The sequence below is a fragment of the Salminus brasiliensis genome, chromosome 18 (genome assembly GCF_030463535.1).
Source record: "Salminus brasiliensis chromosome 18, fSalBra1.hap2, whole genome shotgun sequence".
NCBI classification, from domain to species: domain Eukaryota; kingdom Metazoa; phylum Chordata; class Actinopteri; order Characiformes; family Bryconidae; genus Salminus; species Salminus brasiliensis.
Window position 1 is genome coordinate 18,399,690 of NC_132895.1, and position 23,063 is coordinate 18,422,752.

Here is a 23,063-nt window from a genome sequence, read left to right on the forward strand (position 1 = left end):
TCCTGCTCCTACTGTTTCCTGCCCTTCAATCATTTCTTAAGGGTCTGGACACGGATTTCTCATTTCTGAAGTGTGTCAATGTCTATTAATACTAATAAAACTGAATTCATATGAAATCATATGAGTAAATTAGAGTAGTACACTGCATAATATATCGGTAACTATTGCATTATTTGTACTTTTTTTTTTTTTTTAGCATTTATACGTTTCTGCCATAGTGTTATTTTTTTATTTATATCTAATTTTAGTTTTACTTGCAGATTGACCTGGGCTTGTGATTTATGTGCGGCTGTAATGTGTCTGATCCCTGTCAATCTAATCCCACCGGACTAATTCAGTTCTATCAGTATTTAATATAGTCGCCCCCGCTCACATGCTCAGGTATGTCAGGTAGCGGGTCTTCCTCCCTAATGATCGACTCGCCTCCTGACCAATGCCGTTGTGTAAAACACGCACAAGCGGAAAGAGGTCACTGTAAAGGCGGGATGTCTAAACCAGCCAATCAGCGGCCGTGATTTCCACGACAGACTGTTTGTTCAGCCAATCAGGTTCAGGTTTGTCTCTTTCCTGTTCAGTGGGTGTTTGCTACCTGTGTGAATGGACGAATTCGACAGTGGAAGTTATTAGCAGGTTGAAAGGCGAGATTTGGAGGATTTATCACACACTGTGCTGGGACACATTCAAGAATGGCTGCTACGACGAACACTTAAATAACGACAGATATTTCGGCGCTTTCTATCTCCGCGGCTGTGTGGATATGTGTGTAGATTCTGTGGCAATCAGCCAGATTTAGCAGGCTAGTCGGTTAGCTTGCTGGCTTCATTAAACACAATGATCAGTCAGCGAGCTGCTAGCCGCCGAGCTAGCTAGCCAAGGAAATAACATCAGCCTCCGGACTCATGAAGAAGGCAGGAGGTTTTACTGGAATCTGTGCAACGATCATTTGTGTGTTCAATTCGTTGTTTTTGGGAGTGCCCCGACCTCGCTAGACACGATAGTGATTTCATTTTGGGAGGCTGTCGAGCTCTGTCCCTGGGTTCCGTTCACTGCAGACTGGCCTCGCTCATGTAACTGAATACACTGTAGCTAGCTACCTTAGTGCTCGTTAAGTAGCCGACTAGCTAGCTAGTTTGCGAATTTGGGCTTTCCGAGTCCGGACTTGGGTGTTGGCTATGTGATCAGTTCTTTTGCGTTAGCCGTTAAATTGACTGCCAGTGCCTCTAGAGAAGCAGCTGAGCATTTTAGCTAGCTACCGAAACCTGACTTCCATCATTTTCCTCTGCTAAGAGTGTGGCGAGTGATTTTAGCCAGCTAACGTTAACCAAGAGATGCTTTACTGGGAGAAGTTCTGGCAGAATTAATCAACTTGGGCAACAGACCTGCTAGCACTGTTCTCAACACTTTCATGTTGAGTAGCTAAGAAGTCGGGGTTGATTTGATAACGGGTGCTGGTGGTTTTGCTGGTTTGCTCTGTCAACTTTCCTGCTGTTGTTGCTAGTCAGTCTAAGTTCTGCCTAACCCGCTGTTAAAGGCTTGGTAGCTTGTTAGCAAGCTAGCTAGCTCGGTTGCTGACAAGCTGTATAAGAGAACCTCTAATTTGAATGTGACATTTTTGATAGACATTCAGTTAATAATAGGTAATTAACGTTAGCTTGAAAATACCTTTCTAAACTTGCGTTAACTGGAATAGTCAGGCTAACGTTATTTCAGTGCTATAATTGATAGAGCTAGCGGCTTTAGTTTTCTTGCTAGCTGAAGTTCGTTGTCGTCAGGGTATCAGCGGTTGGTAGCTAAGTTAGCTAGTGCTAGCTAGAGCTAACTAACCCACTAATGAATTTAACGCCTTCGCAGTGCCCGTCTAACAGACAGTTAGCTAGTAGCTGCTTCCCTAAATATTGGCCGTAAAGACTAGACGACATGAGGTGATGAGAAAGCGGCTGGCGTTGTTTCGGCCTAGATCCAGATGGCTTTCAAGCTCAGTAATGAAAGTTAAAATAGTAATGTAACCAGCCAGCTTCTCTGCTTTCTTTATCAGAACAGGTTAGCATCACTAGATATTTCCCTTTACATATCATTACAAATGGAGCAGGTTTCCAGCCTTGTTGTGAACCTTGGCAGATGCTGGTGTGCAACATCTCAGGGGTCTGAAGCTGTCTACCGTAGCTGTAGCTAGAATACAGCAATAGTAGCCAGCTTTGAACCCTTAATAGCCACAGTGTACATTTAAAGTCTTTGCCGTGCTCTTTAAGCGCTTTCAGATGCATATCTGCTGACAGTTTTAAGGTTACAAGATAACCCAGTCTTATCAGTAAGAGTAGCTTTTTCCATGTTGGTTGATTTAGGTTAGGTATTGTGGTCCACGTGTCCCACACCTCAGTGTTGTTGTTGTTGTTAGTCTGCAGTGAGTTTAAGATCTGGATATTCCTTGTTGTTCTGAAGGATGCGAGGAGAATGACCTTTCTATTTATTGAAGTGAGTGATTTCAAAGTGCTGGAGAAGTGTGAAGAAACCAAACCAAGCAGTTTTGATGTTTGCTCAAGATGAATGTTTTCGAGTAGTCATTGAGTCCAAATTGTGCCAAAAGCCCTTCATGAACTGCACTGTAAAAGCTTTTCTGGTGAAGCATGTGAGTTTGTCCGTTTGTACAGAAGCAGCACAGACTAGGACTCTGTTAATTATCTCAGTCAGTGCTAATTGTTGGACAGCCTTGCTTGATAAGTTGATGAACGGCCAGCGGTGGTTCCCAATGGATGTGCTACTGCAGAGACTTTGAGAAGGAGGCTTCAGCTACACGGAAAGCAGTCCAGGCTTGTGGCTTCTCATCTAAACGATAAAGATGGGCTCTCAAGCACTACAGATATTGCGCCAGGGTGTATGGGCCTCTTTGACTGGAGGCTGGTACGTCGACCCTCATCAGAGCACCTTCTCCAACTGCTTCCACCTCTACCTCTGGATATTCCTTTTGGCCTTCCCCTTTTTCCTGTACATGGTAAGGTGCACTTGTAATGTACAGTAGTTATTTAAATGTTAACCGTTAGATTTTATTTTTCATTTCTCTACTTTTCCCACTTTCCTATTTTTCTTTATTTTATATTCTATTTTATTTATTCAATTATTGCTATTTGGGTGTAACTGGAACCTTGATCAAAATTTAATTCCACCCCATGTATCACATGAGATGCAAATGACAGTCTCTTATCCTTATCCTTTATTCTTTAAAGATTAGGTATTTACTGTGCTGTAATACCATCACACACACAATTCAAGATGTCAAATTTTCTGTGTGTGTAATTTGTTTGCATATTCCCCTCATTGCACTGCAGTCTGTTTTAGTATGGGGATACAGTACTGATACAGTGCGACCTGATATTAACAATACAATAAAATATTGTCATATTGCACAGCTCTACATATGACTATTCTCTACAATGCGTTGTCACATCTCCATGATGCACACTGTTATGTTTTTGTATTGTAGCTAGTGATGTTTAGCTGCGTTGTTGGACCCCTGTCTTCTTTGGGGAAAATAGGGGGTCATAAATTTGACTGTTAGGCTAAGTGGTCTTGCTCTTAGGAGCCTTTTATTCAAATGTGATAATCAAATAAATGTAGTTGTAGGTAAGTGAAGAAAGACCTGCTTGTGTTTTCAAAACATGCATGGTTCAATAGGTCAGAATTTGCATGTCTAGGTTAGACCAGAACTAAAATTTAAACTTTTTGTAAATGTTACAGATTACTTGGTCATTTTCTTTGAGTTTATTTGTAGCATCATTTGAGCTATTAAACCAATATGCTGTATATCTATGAACATCAAGGAATTGTAGAATTGGTTACAATTTATTTCATTAACAGCTGGTGGGTGCACATTTGTTGCCAAAATGATTGTTTAAGCTGTTCTTTTTAAATATAGGTAGTGCAATATAGACCAACCCTTCAACTAAAAAAATAAAAAATATAACCTTAAATATTTGAGACCTTCACTGCGCCATTACATTACCTAGTTTGAAAGTATAGATGCTGTTTTATAGAGCAGCAGGGGTATGTGAGCAAACCCAAAATGTTATCTTGCCGTCTCTGGCATTCTTTCACATGGTGTGGCTCTGTGTATGGTTTTCGCATGCAGTCATTTTGTTGTATGAATGCCTTTGGTAGATATTTCCTCCTTTAAAGCCTGCAATCAACCAGGGCTGGGAGTCAGCTGACTTCTGTTCACTGCAACTTGAAGATTTTCATTTTGAGTTTTAGGAAGTAAACTGGAAAGAATTATGAGTGCTGATATATTCCGAGGCCCGTTCCCCAGCTAGCAAGAGGCTCATAAATATGAAGAGGTCACATTTTGAGCCGGTGACAGTAAAATATCTAGCTTATAAATAATTGTATAAAATCTTAATGTCTTTGAATGCAAATAAATTTAAACTGGATTGTTTCAATCCTGGAGGGCCAGATTCCTGCACAGTTTGTGCTTTCCTGCTCAGACACTCCTAACTCTGGACCCCAGTGCCCACCTCTGGTGTAAAGTTTTTAAAAATATCTTGACATGTGTGTTTCTCACATACTAGCTTCTGCTGTAGATCCTTAGAAGTAGAACCTAAGATCATTAAGGATTTAGGATGGTCTTATGTAACCACATTTGTAAAAATTTCAGCATACCAGAACCGTTATTTACCTGTTAGCTTTCTAAGTAGTATACTGACTATATTGTAGCTTCAGTTAAGAGGGTTAGCATAAGAAATGTTAAGTAATGTTGCAGTACTGTGCAAATGTTTGGGCACCTGCAGATTTCAAGCTCTTTAGATTGGGTCGCCATTGACTGAGAGGCTGCTGTTCAAGAGGGGCAAAAAAAAAACCTTGCTCCAAAATTGACCTCTTCAAGCAACAAAAAAAAAATGAGGAAAGTTATATGGTCAGAGACAACAGGTTGAATTGTTTAGGCACAGTGATCTGTGTTATGTTTGGAGGAATAACGTTAAGGCATTCTATTCCCAAATACATAGTACCAGCTGTTAAGCATGGTGGTGGTGTCATGCTTTTTTTTTTTGCTGTTTTGCCGCCAGTGGAACTGGTACAAAATAAGTTTGCAAAAAGTGGATGAAATAATGAAGAAGAAAAACAGTTCAAATAAATCTTTGAAAGCCTGATAGTCGTGCAGAAATGGTTGCACAAATGACTTTTGGGTAAAATTTGGCCAGTAACTGCTATTTGCTTTGTTCCATTGTGTTAGTCTTACAATTTAAAAAGCCACTGACAAAGGAACACGCCTTGTGAAGTCTTATCAACTCCTCAGCTGTAGCAAAACTGCAGCAACACTGGTTTTACCAGTCGACTTTTTTTTAGGTCATGTGTTTAAACTCTGGGAAGACTGGTAATATAATTAGACAGGCTGGCATAGGCATGTCTGTCAGCGTTTTTTCCCCCCTCTGGCCCTGATTTTAAAATCATGTAGAGCAGGGGTGGCAAACTCATTTGAGGTAACAGACCACATTGCATTCTGTCCGATATTGAAGATTGAGGGGACCACTGAATCACTAACCCTAACTTTCAACTCTACATAGTCTGTCAGGTCTATAATTTAATAATGTGAATAGCATATGTTCCAACAAACCTATTCATGAACAGTATTCCGTGTTTGTTTTGATTCTGTGGGTTTTCTTTTTAGATCTAACTGTGCTAGCCTCTAAAGAACATGAACTTGTGCTGGTTTCACTGTTTGGAAGAATTCGATAACCTTGTACCCCTCCCCGATTTTGATTGGTTCTGCCACGGAGTTTGAGACTCTGTTGTGTCGTCCCCAGCTAACCGGATTAGCAGCCTGTATGTTTGCCACCTCTGATGTAGAGAAAGACCTTGTTTCCTCTCATAGTTATTAATTGCTCTTCTGTCATTCTCCAGGCACTGCCACCCAGTATAGTGGTAGCAGGGACGTACTGTGCTGTGGTGGCCGTCTTCTTCACTGCTATAAAGGTAGTGAACTTCCGCCTGCATGCCATGTTTGACTTGGGGGAAATTGTGGAGAAGAGGCAGGCCTCGCTCACCACAGACCCCCAGAGAATAGAGGAAGGTGACGACGGTTCTGGAGCACATGATGGCAGCCAACACCGGTACATATCTGTATCTACAAATGTCTGTTAAGGATTAACTGGATTTCTGTCAAGCTTTTACTACTTATTGTGGGCAAATTCATAGAATCTGAATTACACTCCACCAGAAATGCAAATGTTGTTAATAAGCATAAAGATGATAATGTATGAAAAAATAATAATAAAGGTCAAGGTATTTGCAAATGTCAGCAAATTGGCAGCTTTTATCCTTTTTTTTATTCATTTAGGCCTTTTATAATCATGAAATTCTGTCTAGCGATTATCTGCCATCCAAATAAACAATTTATTTGCTTTGTCTTATTCCTTTCCCGGTAATTAGGTAATGATTGTGACAGGCCTACAACTATATTTGCATTTGTCTTTTAAGGTTTCAAAGACACCTGTTTATGTTGTTCAGCAGCCCTCTATGCCTTAATTAGCTTTGAGCTCATGTCACTGTGTCTGTTCCCTAGGGACAGTGGGGGTGGTGTGGAGATGACTGTGTTCAGAAAGGTAAATTCGACCCCTCCAGTACGATGCAGCTCCCAGCACTCCCTGTTTGGACTGAACCAAGTGTCGGTGAGGACTGAATGCAGTTAGCCCTTTCTGCGTAGTAGAAAGAGAGAACTTTTAGTGTAACTGTTTTCAGTTCCCAAGTTTGTAGGAAGTGATCTCAGACACATTTTACTCTCCCTTTCTCCAGGAATTTTTGCCACAACTTGAAGACCCAGGAGGCTGTAAGGGTATGTTTCGTTATTGCTTATGGTTTTAGAAAAACATCATGTTAAATATTTAACGCCCGTTTCCTTCCAGTAGGTTTGCACTGCCCTTGGTATTAAAGGGTCAATGATGTTGGTTCAAATCTGCGTTTGTCTCAAATTTAAAAGTAATTTTTAATTTTGCTAATAAATCGAAAGTAATTTTTCGTTTTGGTACTTTTGCAGATGTGAAAGAGCTGATGCGAGATCAGTGCAGTGAAAATGTGACCTCTACGCACAGAGAGGTCCTTCGCCACAACTCTCATGATGCGATCAGTAAGACCTATACCATTGCCACTGTACAGAATTACAGAACCTTAGCAGTGGTTCACAACACTGGTTCTTACGTACTCTTGATGTGCAAGAATACTAAATTATTGGGTAGTTATTTATGTTATTTAGCTACACATTAGCCTCTCTAGTTAGTCTAGTGACCAAAAAGGCTTAAATGCAACTGTTATCTTCTGATATTTTGTTGATTCTTGTATAAATATGCATTCTGAACAGCGAGCCATCTGTGAGCAGGCAGTTTATTAAAACTTAAACCAATTGTGGTGAATTGAACACGCATACATAGCTCCCATATCTGTTATATTACATTTCATACATGGTGATTTTATTCAATTAAGTTATTGGTAATGCCTTATTTATATAAAATGACTGTTGATTATTGTTTTGAAGAATGTGCCAAAAATTGCAGCGTAGATCTAACCAGGGAACCAAGGCTAAATTTACATAGCCTAGTTTGAATTGAAGCAGTGCTGTTGCAAGGTTAGGCTGCCAGGCTGAAAGGCATATCCTTTGAAGTAGGTGGTGATGACATGCTGTCTGTGTCTCTGTAGGAACAAACGGTGTGGTTCAGTCCTGCCTAGCTGCAGCCTTGGCTGGGGATTTCCCTGCGCTCATGGGAGTGAGTGGAGCCTTTGGGACCCTGCAGCCAGCAGACTGTCCTTCCATTCCCCCATCCCCTTCCAGCCAAGAAGACGGAGAAGAAAAAGAGCTGGTGGCAGTGAGCAGAGCTGTGGATGGAGTGGTGGAGCAACGACCTCATCGGACCCCTGAAGATCGTCCACTGGGGGGCTACTCTCCCCTGGGCCCTTCGGCTGAGTCAGAGAGCTTGGGCGACGCACCTCTCAGCCCCCTCATCAAGAGCAGTTTGAGCGAGGAGCTGAGTGAGAACCTACTGGGTCTTGGTCTCGACCCTGTCACCTTTGCACCTGGTGCTGAGTGTCCGGGCAGCCGTGGTGGGGCAGCGCTGGCCGCCGGCTCCACAGACAGCTGCTTTAGTGGTGGTGGTGCAGCCACAGACCGAGAGACCCTCAGCACGGTCAGCAGCTACCGCAGCGAGAAGACAGACTCTACTCAGCTAGAGAGCCCCTCGCTTAGCCAGCCAAAAAATCCAGCCACTGCACCCACCTCTGCTACTCCGGCTCAGGGTCAGGGCATCCGCCAGCTGCCAGACGACTCTGCCTTCCTGGGAGGCAGCGACACAGATGATCTTTCAGACAGCGAACTGCTGCGTTCACCCTCCAAGGAGCTTCCTTCTGGGCAGGGCCTAGACAGAACTCTGGTGGAGGGGGAGGACGTGCCCCCTTTGTCTGCAGATATCGCACAGCCACCTCTCTCATGCCTGCAGGACTCCTCACCCTCCAGCAGTGGCCCCTCTGAGCCCTGCGACCTGGACAGAGGCATCCCCATTCCCCCGCTCCCTCCGCCACGGCAGGCCAGTTCAGTGCCGTCAGGACTGGCACTTGGACTGGTGTGCTCGGAGCCGGCCCTGCCAGTTACCTCGCCCCCATATCTGTTGACTGAACCCCCCTCCCTGCAGGTTCAGCAGCAGCAGGTGGTGCGACCCAAAGACTTGAAGCTCCTGCGTGCTGGGGGCAGCGTGGGTCATCGGCCTGGTCGCAGGAAAGCCCCCCGTAAGCGAGGAGCTGCTGGCAGCAGCAGCTTTGACTGCGGCTCCTACCGTAGGTGTCATGGGCACAGTCGTGGCCAACGCAGAGACTACATCCCTGTCCGCAGCCGTCTTGGCACCAAAGCCTACAGCGAGAGCCTGTTCGAGGACTCCAGCGACGAGGATGACGGCAGTGACATGAGTGCGGGGTCCAGCCTGGGCTCCCAACGCCGCTTCAGCTCGGATGATGAAGATGATGACGATGAAGATGACTCAAGCTCATCCACCTCTTGCTACTCCCCTGATTTGGCTAATGCTGGCATTTCCTCTCCACCTGCTCCCCCTGTCCCTCAGCTGCCCAGCCCGAGTGAGGTAGACATAGTAGGCCCCTCTCACTCCCGCGGCGCTCAGCGCTCGGCCAGCACAGCCAGTGCAAAGACTCATGCCAGAGTGCTCAGTATGGACGGGGCTGGTGGTGGACACACCAGCACGGGCACACTGGCTTCCACCCACCTGCCTTTACCGGCTTCTTCGACTCCTGCCCCACGGCCCCTCACCATATCAAAGTCTGACTTGGAAGCTCGCACAGGGCACTCTGAGGCCTATCCCAGGGCTCACCACAGGCTGGACTCTCTGGGGGGCTCATGGGCAGGGAACCACACCGGTTGGAGGGCAGGAGAGTTGCTGGAGGAAGGAGCTGTAGGGGGAGGTGAGCAACCTCTACTCTACAACCTTTATTGTCCACAGTTTGTTCAAACATTTTTTATAACAATGTGGCACCTTTGGTTTTTCTTCTTTCTGTTTTGCAGATAGTTATAATCTACTACTGTTGATTTTGAACAGTTTTGGTCCATTTAAAATTCCTTAAATTGTTCTTGGCTCTGTACTCTGCAGCCCTGGCCTCTGAGGAAGGGACCAAACGGGATTCAGTGAGCAGTGTAAAGAGAACCCAGGCCATTCGTAGGAGGCACAATGCAGGCAGCAACCCCACCCCACCTCCCTCCGCCATGGGATCACCACCCAGCCTCCAGGACCTCCAGAGGGCCCGTACTTCTTCTCACTCCCGTACACGGGCCCTCCCCACTGCCCTGCAGTTTGCTTCCTCTCTGCTGCTCCCCCGCAGTGGCGTTCATGAGGCCTCTACCTTTGATGACACCTCAGAGGGAGCTGTGCACTATTTTTACGATGAGAGTGGTAAGAGCAAACTTTATTTAGGCCAAACTGCATTTTTTTTACAGAATTTGACCACTGTCAGTGAATGAGGGTGATGAGTTTGCATGAGTCACTTCATCTTCAGAGTTTCATTGTTTGACAGGTATAAAAAGGTCGTATACTTTTGGGCCTGCAGGAGGTGGCTATGAGGACCCTGTGCAGTAAGTCTTAACCAAATAGAGATTTTTCCTATTGCTACTAAGCCAACACATGGCTTGGTTCTGGTGGATTGGCGTTTGATGTGTATAACACTTGTTTCATAGGGAGCGAGAGAGACAGTCACAGTCCTCCAGTTTTACGTCGACCGATGTACAGGATGTAGCTCCAGTGCTGTCCATGCTGCAGCCCAGACCTGTTGTCCTTCAGGGCATGCAGGTTCGCAGGGTGCCCCTGGAAATGCCGGAGGTGAGCTGCACCGCCCCTCACATTTTCGAACATACTCTCATACTCAGCATATCCTAACATCATAGCTTTTGTTTGAAACCCACCTCTTTCTAGTTTGACCTGGATCACGAGTCCCTGCATGAATCTCAGGAGAACACACTGATGATTGAGGAGAAGGCCAAGCCTAAACAGTACTACAGAATGTGGGTGCTGCCAGGAAAGTGGCTTAGAGTGCGCTACGATCGCCTGGCCCTGCTGGCCTTATTAGACAGGTGAGGCTGCGAACAGTGATATTTGTGTGGTGGCTCATACTTGCAGGATTTATTTGTGATAAGGAATTGCTTTACATACATGAATATGTATTACAGACTTTTCCTACCTGTGTTTCAGAAATCGCCGGGTGGGGGAGAACGTGTTTGCAGTGGTGTTGGCCAGCCTGGTGGCCTTCCTCGGCTTCCTCCTGCTGCTGCAGGGCTTTTTCAGGGACATTTGGGTCTTCCAGTTCTGCCTAGTCATCGCCAGCTGCCAGTACTCCTTATTGAAAGTGAGCACAAGCACAAGATCGCTAGTTAAAGATTTTGTAGCTGTACTGTATGGATTTCTTTTAATGGCCGTTGACCTCTTTCTTTTCATCTTTTACAGAGTGTGCAGCCTGATGCAGCTTCCCCAATGCATGTGAGTACACAATGGCTATTTTAAGTTTGTCTACGCTCAGAAATGACCACAGCTGTTTCAGGTCCCATTTCAGAGCATATTTGGTAAATGCTATATGCTGTCTTTGCACAGGGCCATAACTGGATCATCGTGTACAGCCGGCCAGTGTACTTCTGTTTGTGCTGTGTGCTGATCTGGGTCTTTCACTTTGCTGGCCACTTTGACAGCCTGCAGCCTGTCTCCCTGTATGGAGTCACTTTCTTCTCTGGCCACTTCTTGCTCTGTGCTAGAGACATGCTCATAGGTCAGTTCAACTGTTTTTATCAAACCCCTGACGTCTGATTCTGGTTGAATACGGATAATACAGTATCATGTTGTGTTTGTCGCACATATGCAAAAAATGACTTTTTTTCTATTTTTCTTCTCCCCCCCCCTTTCTTGCAGTTTTTACCCTGTGTTTCCCGGTCATATTCCTCTTTGGGCTTCTACCTCAGGTCAATACCTTTCTCATGTGTTTGCTGGAGCAAGTGGATATGCATGTTTTTGGAGGAACTGGTGAGAAATTGTGCTTTTTTTTTTTTTGCTAGAAAATATGACCACCATGACCTATCAGCACAGATCATTATTGTGATTAGTTAGAAAGCTTATTTTTGGTATTGCAAAAAACAATATCCTGCTGATAACAGGATATATAGGATGAAAAATTGTATATCACAGTTCTTTACTTCACCCTGGAAGGCAGGTGACTAATGCAGGTGATTTCCCTGCTCGAACTCTCCAGATTTGGAAATTAAAAGATGAACTGAAGCAGGTTTGAACAGGGAAATCACCTAATCAAACTATACTGGACACTGGTCTGGACATCGAAGAATCCAGTCCTGAAGATTTGTGCAGCCCTAGTCTAACAAGGTGAACTTGTTTTTCAGCCACCACCAGCCCCCTGTCCTCCATCTACAGCCTTCTACGCAGTGTGTTGGTGGCAGCTCTGGTTTATGGGTTTTGCCTAGGTGCCATCAATGTAAGTGAACCGGTCTGAGACATGACTAAGACAACTGATATCATGAATGCTGATTTGTCATGTCAAGATTTTTGTCCTTTGTATGCATCTCCAAAGGCTCCATGGGGAGAGGCTCACGTGCCAGTGCTTTTCTCTGTATTCTGCGGCCTCCTCCTTGCCTTGTCCTACCACTTGAGCAGGCAAAGCAGTGATCCCACCATCCTATGGTTTGTGTCAACTCCATATTCAGATATACTTGACGGTTTCAGTGCCTCCACTGTTTTAGTGCCTTTACAAAGTACAATACCTCCTTTTGTTATTATTTCCTGATTTGTTGTAGGTCTTTGGTGCGCTCCAAATTCTTTCCAGAGCTGGAGGGCCGGACACCTGAGGAGCCCCCACTGGAGATCAAAGACCCTCTGCCAGAGAAACTGCGAAGCTCTGTGGTAAGAGGCCACTTTTACTCATCACTGCTGAAGAGCGTAGCTGTTTTTAAAACCCTTGTCCTCCTCACTTATTTTTCTGTTCTCTGTTACAGAGTGAGATTTTACACTCTGACTTGGTCATGTGTCCACTCATGGCCATTATTACCTTTGCCATCAGTGCCAGTACTGTCTTCATTGCTCTGCAGGTTGGTCAATAGACTCGCTCTTACAATTATTGTTTTTAGATCGAACAACTGAGGATCTATATGTTTTGAAGTATGATCAGGAAAGCTGATTAGCAGAATTGTGCTACTTGGAATCGCCTGTTAACATCAGTGAGAGATTCTTAGTGTTTAAACTGTTCGTAAATTGCTTCCACCCCTCCCTCTTTTTCAGCCTGCTCTCAGTTTTGTCTTGTATATTCTGGCTGGTGTGGTGGGCTTCCTCACTCATTACCTACTGCCTCAGCTCCGCAAGCAGCTGCCCTGGTTTTGCTTGGCCCATCCTGTGCTACGCTCCCATGAGTACAGCCAGTTTGAAGTCCGTGGTAAGGACATGCACACTCTTGTGCGCATATTCATGCACATGCATGCTTCTAGAACAGACTGTATATGGTACCTGTATGTTGCAGATGCAGCTCAGCTGATGTGGTTTGAGAAGCTGTATGCCTGGCTTCAATGTGTGGAAAAGTACTTCATCTACCCTGCTGTGGTGCTCAACTCCCTGACCACTGAGGCCCACAGTGTGAGCCAAAACCCTGACAAGCCTGGAACTTAGTAAGAACCTCCTCATACAAATGTAACCCACGTTGGCTGTTTCTCAGCCTAGTGTTAAATCAACTAGAAAACTAGCAGACAATGCAGTCTCTCTGTAGAACATTTTAATTTAAAAAGCTAAAATCAAATAGCGCATCAAATAGCAGTGTTGCAGGTCGTCTACATGACTATAAGCTTTAGGGTTTTTGTTTTGCGTCCCCTTTGATTTGTAATTTGATGAGCAGTGTTATTTCTCGTTCTGATCAGTGGCCGAGCTCTGTTCATCTCAGTGGCTGGAATGAAGCTGCTGCGTTCATCCTTCTGCATACCTTCCCACCAATATGTCACACTCTGCTTCACCGTCCTCTTCTTCCGGTTCGACTACCCGCGGTTCTCCGAAACCTTCCTGCTTGACTACTACTTCATGTCCATCCTCTTCAGCAAGGTTTGAGCTCTTGACTTTTTAGAATGTGCATTATGTCTGACACTTTGTAAAGTCTGATTTGGCTTTGCTTCCCCCCTCCCATGGATTATTGGCCTAAAAATGTAATTGTGTGTCTTTGCAGCTGTGGGACCTCCTGTATAAGCTGCGTTTTGTGTTGACCTACATCGCTCCATGGCAGATTACCTGGGGCTCAGCTTTTCACGCCTTCGCCCAGCCGTTTGCTGTGCCTCGTATCCTTCACCCTGTTATAATACATAGACAAAATAAGATAAAGAAAATAAAAACTTCTCTACTGTCAGTGTAAAAAGATTTTAATCCACGTCATTTTCAAACTTTCCTATTGGTCTATTCATCATTAAATTCTGAAACGTAAAGAACAACTGCCAGATTCACGTTGTCAAATTGAAATGTTACCATTACATTACATCGGTTTATTCATAATATTAAATAACTATCCTGTCAGCTGTATCCTCTTACAGCATGTGTAACAGCAGGAAGATCTGTAAAGATGTGAAAGGTGGCCCATCCGCCCATATTGCATTGTGTCCTGAGGCCAGATGGTTTTTGTGGTGTCAGTGTTTTGATCTTCATTTATGCTAATCACTTCACAATAAGTAGTTTAGTTACTGCTGCTTGTAGTGACTGTTGTCTTCCTTAGCTGTTGCTGTTGTCAGATTCAGCAATGCTGTTTGTGCAGGCAGTGTTCTCTGCCCTCTTCTCTACTCCACTCAACCCTGTGCTGGGCAGTGCTGTCTTCGTCACTTCGTACACCCGCCCTGTCAAGTTCTGGGAGCGAGACTATAAGTAAGCTGTTACTTTTTATGAGAGTCTGGGAATGGCTGTAATGAAATGTCTCCTCAGATTTTGTTCTGCTGTTTTTAATATTAGTATGTTGAATATTTGTATCCTTTCACTTTGTAGTACTAAAAGGGTGGATCACTCCAATACACGCCTGGCCACACAGCTTGACCGCAACCCTGGTGAGTGAACGAAGTCACTCTTTTCATGAAGATTTTTACCTTATGTTTCTCTTTTTTACTGTTCCATTTGTTTACTGACACACTCTTCCATGTAAAGGTGCTGATGACAACAATTTGAACTCCATCTTCTATGAGCATCTGACGCGTTCGCTGCAGCATTCTCTGTGTGGAGACCTGCTATTGGGCCGCTGGGGGAATTACAGCACGGGGGACTGCTTTATTCTGGCTTCTGACTACCTCAACGCTCTTGTGCACATCATTGAGATCGGCAATGGCCTCGTCACCTTCCAGCTACGAGGACTCGAATTCAGGGGTAAGTTACCTCAGTCAAATGTAGGCTTTAGTGCTGGGTCCAGCATTAATTTAAATAATCTATTACTTTATGCTTTATTACAATGGTCTCATTCTTGGGTATGTTGATCAGAACATGAATACCTGATTTGGTTGGTCTCTTATGTCTTGCCTTTGTGGTAAGGTACATACTGTCAGCAGCGGGAAGTGGAGGCCATCACTGAGGGTGTGGAGGAAGATGAGGGTTGCTGCTGCTGCGAGCCAGGTCACCTGCCTCACATGCTCTCCTTCAATGCTGCCTTTGGCCAACGCTGGCTGGCTTGGGAGGTTGCAGCCACTAAGTACGTCCTGGAAGGTTACAGCATCAGCGACAACAATGCTGCCTCCATGTTGCAGGTGTTCGACCTGCGCAAGATACTAATAACGTATTACGTGAAGGTACTGCTGAGATCATTTATTACATTTTTGTTTATCACATTTAACTTTTGATATTTTATGACATTATAGAAGTTTAAACATACAATTTCTGTCTGACTTTGCTTGTTTAGTGTACCACAAACTTGACATTGAGCATGTCTTCTGCAGAGTATTATCTACTATGTGAGCCGCTCACCCAAATTAGAGGAATGGCTGGCAAATGAGACGGTGCAAGAGGCACTAAGACCCTGCCTCAGTGCATCATATGTGGACAGTGACCCAACCTTTAACCTGAACATTGATGAAGACTACGACCATAGAGCATCCGGCATCACCCCCACCGCCTTCTGTATGGTTTACCTGGACTGGATCCAGTACTGTAACAGCCGCAGACAGACGGTTAGCAAAGTTCACTCTGACCTGCTTTGGTATATTGTCTACTGTGGTTTGGTACATGAAGATGCAATGTCTTCCTCAGTTTTAATGTCCCCTATTTGCTGTTATGTTGTAGCCTGTGGACAGTGAAAGAGACTCTCCTCTGGTCACACTCTGTTTCGGTCTCTGCATTCTGGGCCGCAGGGCTCTGGGCACGGCATCCCACAGTATGTCTGCCAGGTAAACACAATAGATGTGAAATTTCATGCAGTAGAAAAATGGTCTGAGCAGTGATGTATATTGCTTATCCAACTCTAACTTAGTTTTACATTATCTGACAGCCTGGAGCCATTCCTTTATGGGCTCCACGCTCTGTTCAAGGGTGACTTTCGGATCACCTCCCCCAGAGACGAGTGGGTGTTTGCAGATATGGACCTCCTGAATCGGGTAGTGGCACCCGGGGTGCGCATGTCCCTCAAACTGCATCAGGTAGAGCTTACTTATTTCTCAGCCGCCAATGCCATCCTTCTTAAATTAGGTCTCTGGGATAATGCTGCAGTGTATTCATAGATGGACAAAAATAGGTTTGCAGGTAGCAGGTTGGAATGGAAAGTGCTCTATATATGTACACCCCAGACAGCAAAAATCTGACCCAAATTTAATACTATGACTACTGAAAGGTCATTCAATATTGTGTGTGTGTGTGTGTGTGTGTGTGTGTGTGTGTTGTGTATATATGAGCTGATACTAATACAGAAATGTTATGTAGAATGTTTCTTTCTGGGTTATAAATGCTAAAATGGTGCAGATATTCTAGCAGCCCAGCATCACTCAAACAAGATGAAAAGCTTCTTCTCTGGAGTTCAGTCAAAATTTAATCACTCAAATATAAATCAAATGTAAACATTTGTCCATTGCTGATATGTGTTTTCTATGATTTGGAAGGATGTTTTCAAATAACTGGATCGGTTATTTGCGCACTGTCAAAGTTACTAGTCAGTTCAAATACAAATATATTCATGTAGGCCCTTTTTATTCCTAACACAATTTTAAATTGTAATGTGCTCCCTAACTCCGTTATCGACTCCTTGTTTATAGGACCACTTCACCTCTCCGGATGAGTATGAGGATCCAGTTGTGCTGTATGACGCCATCACAGCTAACGAGGAGAAGATGCTGATCTCCCACGAGGGTGACCCAGTGTGGCGAAGTGCCATTTTGGCCAACATGCCCTCACTGTTAGCTCTGCGCCACGTTATGGACGATGGCAGCGATGAGTACAAAATCATCATGCTGAACAAGCGTTTCCTTAGTTTTCGAGTCATCAAGGTAAACCGCTGGCACTTTATTTATTTTGCTTTATGGCTTCAAATGTTAGCATGGTCATTAACTGCCTTTAGAGTTTAGAGAAGGCAGTAATTAAAAAAAAAAAAAGGTTATATGAGGTAGTGTTCTAATAAAACTGCTGCAAACCATGTCCATACATTTGATTGGTAGTGTCCAGCAGATTTTTTTTTTCTGTTTCAAATGATCATTATTCTAATTACCGCAACAGTTGCTTCTCATCATTGTATGTATTTGAGTGTATTTAACAAGCAGAAAAACAATTCATATAATTAAGTAATGAAGACTGGAGCTCTGTTTTACAGCTAAAAAAAATGTGTGTATGTAGAATAACATACTAATTCTAAAAACAAAAATGATTTCTTCCTCTGTAGGTGAACCGAGAGTGCGTGCGTGGGCTGTGGGCTGGTCAACAGCAGGAGCTGGTTTTCCTGCGGAACCGGAACCCTGAGCGTGGCAGCATCCAGAACGCAAAGCAGGCCCTGCGCAACATGATCAATTCATCCTGTGACCAGCCCATTGGCTACCCCATCTATGTCTCCCCCCTCACCACTTCATATGCTGGGGGGCACACCCAGCTCCGCTCCGTTTGGGGAGGCCCTGTTAGCCCGCACAACATCTACACCTGGTTCATCAGCAGCTGGGACAGGTTAGAAGCACACTTTTACATAGACATAAAAGCTGCTTTCACATTTCTTTCCCTCTGATTTCAGTGCATGTATCAGTGGCAGTGTGTTTTTACACAATATTAAAGTATGTTTTTACATGGTGAGAAAATCTCTGGTGAGTTGATCTTGTACTGACTGATTCACCCTTCTCTCATTTCTCCTGTAGACTCCAGAAGGGCTGTGGTGCCGGTTGTAACAGTGGAGGGAATATCGAGGACTCTGACTGTGGCGGTGGATCTACCTCCATTAGCAACAATCCTGTAGTTCACCCTCCCCAGACTTCAGCACCCACTGTGCCCCAGTCACACCCCACCGCTGTACAGCCATCAATGGGTAAGCCAATTGGAACATATGTCTTAGACAAAATATCAAACATAATGGATCCATTATTTTTCTCTTCCAATATCTGATCCAGTTTATTTTCTTTTTGGATATGAAAAAAAGCTGCAAAAACAGTTTAGTTTCTGTCTTGTAATCACAGTTTCTCTGATGTCAAGAGATCCTTCTCATTTACTTCACATCTCTGTCTATTTAGCCCCAGCCATTTGTTGCAGTTCTCAGGAGGGTTTTAGCTCTGAGATCTGTTTGAGTGAGACACAATACAGGAGAGCCAATCAGAACAGAACTCCTTTATCTCATATCCGTCTTAAAGGTGCAGTACCAAAAGCAGTCAGTCATTTATGTTTATATTTATATTTGATGTCATTTTTCTTTTTAAAGGGACCTATATAAAAATTCACTTCACCCACTTCATGAAAACAAGTCCAAGTTACTCACGTGAAGTGCCATGTTCAGGCTCTACATTTTTAAATCCCTGCCCTTTGTTCACAGGAACTGACAACCCTGTAGGTCCAAGCTGGCCTGTCCACTCCCAGCCCCTCCCACTAGCCCTGCTGAGCCAGTCGGAATGTAGAATGGACGCAAGCCTGGTCAACTCTCTCCACCGGACCTCTTCCATTCAGGGGCTGCTGGGCCAGCACCTTTCCAGCTCACAGCTGTCCTTCAGCAGCTCTGTGGTCCTTCCGCCAGCCGAGCGCTTTTGTCCGGGCAGTCTGCAGGACAACCCCAGCCACAGAGCATCCCAGAGGGGCTTGGGACTAGGGCTCGGCCAGGGCAGCGGGCTGCCCTATGAAGGTCTCTATAGTAAATGGAGTCTGTCAGGTAGGAAGGGCTTCAACGGGCCAGCAGCAATGGAGGGGGATGGAGGACTGTCTCAGAGCATCCGCACTCAGGTGAGGAGAGACAGTTAGTCTTGTTGTGTGCCTGTTCTTGTATGTTTAAATCTGTTGCGTATTTGGTTCTGTGTTCATAGTACAACTTTACTCGGTCTCTGTGGTTTGCTTCTTTTTTTCTCTTTTTTTTTGGGGGGGGTCTATTGTTTGCTGCATATAAACCTCAGACCCCAAGGTGTGCTACTAGAGGTTTCTAACTATGCAGCATGCCTTCCTCTGTTTGTATAGATAACGGTCTGTCACACAATCTGACAATCTGACACTATTTCCCTTGACCTTGTTTAGATGTTTGTGATGTATACTCCACCAATTAGTATCATACAAACCATCTGCATACATTTCCATTACTTGTCTTGTAGTTGCAGTTTAAACTGAAAACCAAACACGTCTTGGGTAACCCACTGCATTTGGGTTAAGTAGACAAATTGTATGGTTTGTAAATAGTTATGTTTTGAACTCATTTAGAAATGTTTGTTTTCCAGGCATCCCAGGCTTTCCAGCCTGTCTCACCTGCACCCCACACCGAAGCCAGCCCCACACTGGAAACAGTTAGTGTTGTCCCTCCGACAGAGACCACGCCCCTTACATCAGATTCCCCTGGCGTGCGGGAGGAGTCTACAGAGCTGCCTTTACTTGAGCACCTGCGCTGAGCCTGCACAGAGATGAACTTGCACAACTAGGCCCAGACCAAGTAAAGCTGGGATGTGGAGCCAGTCTCTCACTAAGCCCTTTGGCTGCTCCAGCCGTCCCGTTTAAGGCAACAAAGAGTTGAAAGGAGCTCTCTGTTGCATCGAGTCAAGCTGACCTGCTCAATCCTTTCGTTGCCCTTTTTGTGCTTTATGCCTTTTGAAGTCATGGATTATTGGACGCATTTTCAGCTGTCTCACTCTGAGAGCACACTAGACAAGCGTGCTGCATGGCAAACTCACATTCAGGTCTCAACCTTGCAAAGCTGTCATGAACCTGTATGATGGTTCCTCCGATGGGGCTTCTGGTTACCATTTTGGCCTCAAGGCTTTCGAGCCAAAAAAAGCCAAGCCAGTGCAATCCGAAGAGACTTTTCTCCATGTAATGGTGGGTGTGTGAAGATTCTCAAAACCTTGATGAGATGTTTTCCTTTCAACTCTGTAACAAAAAGGGAACTCTATGACCTCTGTAGCAAATGACCATTGACTTAAGCCTTCCTCTCTCCCTGCATCCCATCCGCATGTGCTGTTAAGCACAGGTAGTCAATAGGATCTTCAGATACGGATCTTGAATAGAGTATGGTTTTTAGTTTTCAGCTCCACCCCTTCCTTTCTTCCAAGAGTCAAAGAGCCCCCTTCATGTAACACGGCAGAGTCTCTTGCCTGTAACTACTGTTTGCTGTTGAAGCACCAAAGGACTTGAGCTTTCACCCACTCCAACTTCTACACCACAGAACACATTCCAGAAAGCCGCTTGACAAACCATAGCACTTTGAGTTCATACGCCCCTTAAGTAGCCATCATGTCATGGTCACAGTCAAGGGTAACAACCCGTGGCCAGCCTGTCGGCCAGCTTCAGGGATCACACCACCCACGCACAGTGTCATTTCTTAGACACATCTTTTCATTTTTGGTGCTCCTCCCTGCATAGTTTATAGCCCATCCAGAAGAGGACAGAGGGTCTGAAATGCGTTAGACATAGAACAGGTGGATCAGAACTGAAGCAGAAGATGCAAGGATCCCTGACAGTTCTGCTCAAATATAGAAGGGGAGAATTTTAGCATCTGAATTAGTGTATTGTTTTTTTTTGTTTTTTTTTTCCTCCGTTCCCCGTTTCCCCCCCTGTATCCCCACTCCTACACAAATTTTTATATACACATTTGCCAGTGACAATTGAAACCCCCAACCCTCTCCATCTCTCTGACCGCTCTCCCAAAGCTATGGACTTGCTGTATGTGGGAATGACACCACATTAGTTCTTCTGCCTCTTATTAAGGCCCTGCAAGCACCTGCAGTACAGCTCCCCCTACTGCGATACTACTGCTACTGCTTCACCCTCTCTCCTACTAATAGAACTAACCAAACTACTGCTCCTTTTGACTTTTAATCTCCAGCGTTTTAGTTGGAAGAACTGAGAAAAACAAAACGAATAAAGATTATACCAATATAAAACAAATACATATTTATTTGATTGCTGATCTCATTTGAAGGTGGTGGGAGTGGGTGTACTGTTGCCCCTTGAGTTGGGTTGTGACTCGCTGATACTAACTGGAAAAGTGACTCTACTCAGATTGAACTGTAACCTCTTGTGACCACCTCCTCTTTCACAGTGTCTCGTTTGCATTATAATTCAACTGGAATAAGGCCTCTCTCTCTTTCTTTTGCTTTCTCTTTCTGTTTCTCTCTGTCTTACCTGATTGTTTGTTTATTTCCTATTTGATCTCCCACCTTGAGAATAGGCAAATGAAGTGCTGGCTGACTGCTGTCAAAAGGTACTGGTATTAGCTGTTGTAGGAGGAATACTGATGAAGATCAGAGAGCATGAAGGAGTGGGCCCTCTGGCTGGAAATGTGGAAAGGCAGCATTGTGTCCAAGTGAGCTTCAAGTGTGAGGGGATCGGATTTGTCACCTGAAGAAGTGTTTAAAGTTTTGGTTTGCTCTCTGATGCATTTGTTTAAGTGTGTGCGTGACTGGACAGGTCATGATGGCCATTACATAGCAGGTGCAGGCTTTGTAAATGGTGCCTTACAGAGGAAGGGATGCAGCGCAGCAAAGAAGTTCAAGCGAAATATATTAATGCTGATCTCTGTGTGTAATATTGAATATATCGAACTGTTGGAGTTTATATAAATGTTTTCACTGGGGATGACTGATAGGTTGTTACTGATGCACCAGTCAGACCGATGCTCATTCACGTGGTGGTTTGGAGTCCCTTATTTTTGCTAATTCTGTTCCGAATCTGAATTTCCCTGAATACTGAATACACCTAGGGCCTCACATCAAAAACGTCAACCAGTACGAAATCCTTCCAATGGATGCTGTTCAGGCCAGAATGCGGATACTTTGCTGGTTAATGTTGCGAAGCTCGTTTGGGTGCATTTGCGTTTATAGGGATCTGTAGGGAATGCTTGATCTCTAAGCTACACAATGTTGTTGGCCCCAATTCATCCCAATAACAAACACTTAAAGTGCTTAGAACTTCAAGATGTTCAAAAAGAGTAAGTGCAGCTGTAGAGCGGCTTGTTTCCACACATGAGTACACAGATGCCATGATCTTTATGTCCTTGCAACACTAGCTGGGAAGTTCTGTGACCAGACTGTATTCCCTCACCCTGGTTGTCAGCTGCCTTGTGTGTTTGTGGTGAAGGTTTCATTGGCACTGCTTGCATTCTCCAGCCCTCCTCAGGTCTTTTGCTCACTTTTGTTTTGTTTTTGTTTTTTTGGGAGAGGTCCGGTATGGTTTCTGTTCACACTCTCACACACATGCTAAGCAATGGTCAGCCAATGACCCTTTTTCTATAGACTGTAATTACTATCGACAAGTCAGAGCTGGGCAGAGGCCCCACATGTCTGTCTCTCTCCATCAGGACCATATTTCTGTGTGTCTCACTCTCTCTCATTCTCAGTGTCATTTTGTTTTTTTTCCAAAGCTACAGGGAGTTCTTTTTCTTATTTGCAGGAAGGCAAGCACAAGTTACTGGACAGTCTTGGGTGTCAATAATAAAAGGGATTGAATGAATCTCTGCCATTTATGTACAGCATGTTTTGTATATAAATATATATTTAAAAATATATAAATCTATTTTATTATTATTGGATTTCTGGTTATTTTTCAAAGAAAGACACTACTTTGAGTCTTGGGGGAGCCGTGTTCCTGTATTCCCCTTTATGCAGAGGCTTGACACCTAGTGTGGAAGAGCACTCTGACCTTTGAATCAAGCCGTATCGAGAAGGAAATCGATTAATACAGCTTTTGCACAACTATTGTAAAATAGTACACATCCCACTTTTTTTTAATCATCTTTTAGTTCTATGGGGGATTGTTTTATTTAAAGGCTGTTATTCAATATTCAAAGTAATGTACAGTTTTTTATGTGATTTTCTTTTTTCCCCTTCTATTTAAATTAAAGCTTTTTTTGTCATTGTTTGCGGAGCAGTCACTGTAAGTGTGTGCTTTTTGGTTTTC

The 23,063-nt window shown here is 44.3% G+C and overlaps 1 protein-coding gene across 2 annotated transcripts; it reads left to right on the forward strand.

Annotated features, from left to right (window-relative positions):
• The first annotated feature begins 611 nt into the window (after positions 1-611).
• LOC140539932 (pecanex-like protein 3) lies at positions 612-22,690 on the forward strand. Of its 2 annotated transcripts, XM_072662787.1 has the most exons (35): positions 612-2,989; positions 5,890-6,098; positions 6,551-6,656; positions 6,781-6,820; positions 7,022-7,111; positions 7,678-9,441; positions 9,627-9,926; positions 10,048-10,105; positions 10,208-10,349; positions 10,443-10,600; positions 10,719-10,872; positions 10,971-11,003; positions 11,115-11,286; positions 11,427-11,537; positions 11,909-12,000; positions 12,097-12,206; positions 12,320-12,425; positions 12,518-12,610; positions 12,801-12,951; positions 13,036-13,180; positions 13,427-13,604; positions 13,726-13,834; positions 14,279-14,408; positions 14,526-14,584; positions 14,682-14,897; positions 15,060-15,313; positions 15,461-15,691; positions 15,804-15,907; positions 16,009-16,156; positions 16,766-16,996; positions 17,386-17,660; positions 17,846-18,012; positions 18,215-18,331; positions 18,511-18,911; positions 19,394-22,690. In XM_072662787.1, the coding sequence occupies exons 1-35, from the start codon at positions 2,837-2,839 to the stop codon at positions 19,559-19,561; spliced, it is 6,975 nt and encodes a 2,324-aa protein (XP_072518888.1). In that variant the 5' UTR covers positions 612-2,836; the 3' UTR covers positions 19,562-22,690. The 2 variants fall into 2 exon arrangements, with proteins under 2 accessions (XP_072518888.1, XP_072518889.1); XM_072662788.1 differs by lacking the exon at positions 18,215-18,331.
• Positions 22,691-23,063: the final 373 nt, after the last annotated feature.

Bases quoted from the DNA above. Each gene is read 5' to 3' on its own strand.
- LOC140539932 (XM_072662787.1), top strand. From the start codon at position 2,837: ATGGGCTCTCAAGCACTACAGATATTGCGCCAGGGTGTATGGGCCTCT. The intron at 16,997-17,385 runs GTAAACCGCTGG...CTTCCTCTGTAG, and splicing joins TTAGTTTTCGAGTCATCAAG to GTGAACCGAGAGTGCGTGCG. The intron at 17,661-17,845 runs GTTAGAAGCACA...TTTCTCCTGTAG, and splicing joins TTCATCAGCAGCTGGGACAG to ACTCCAGAAGGGCTGTGGTG.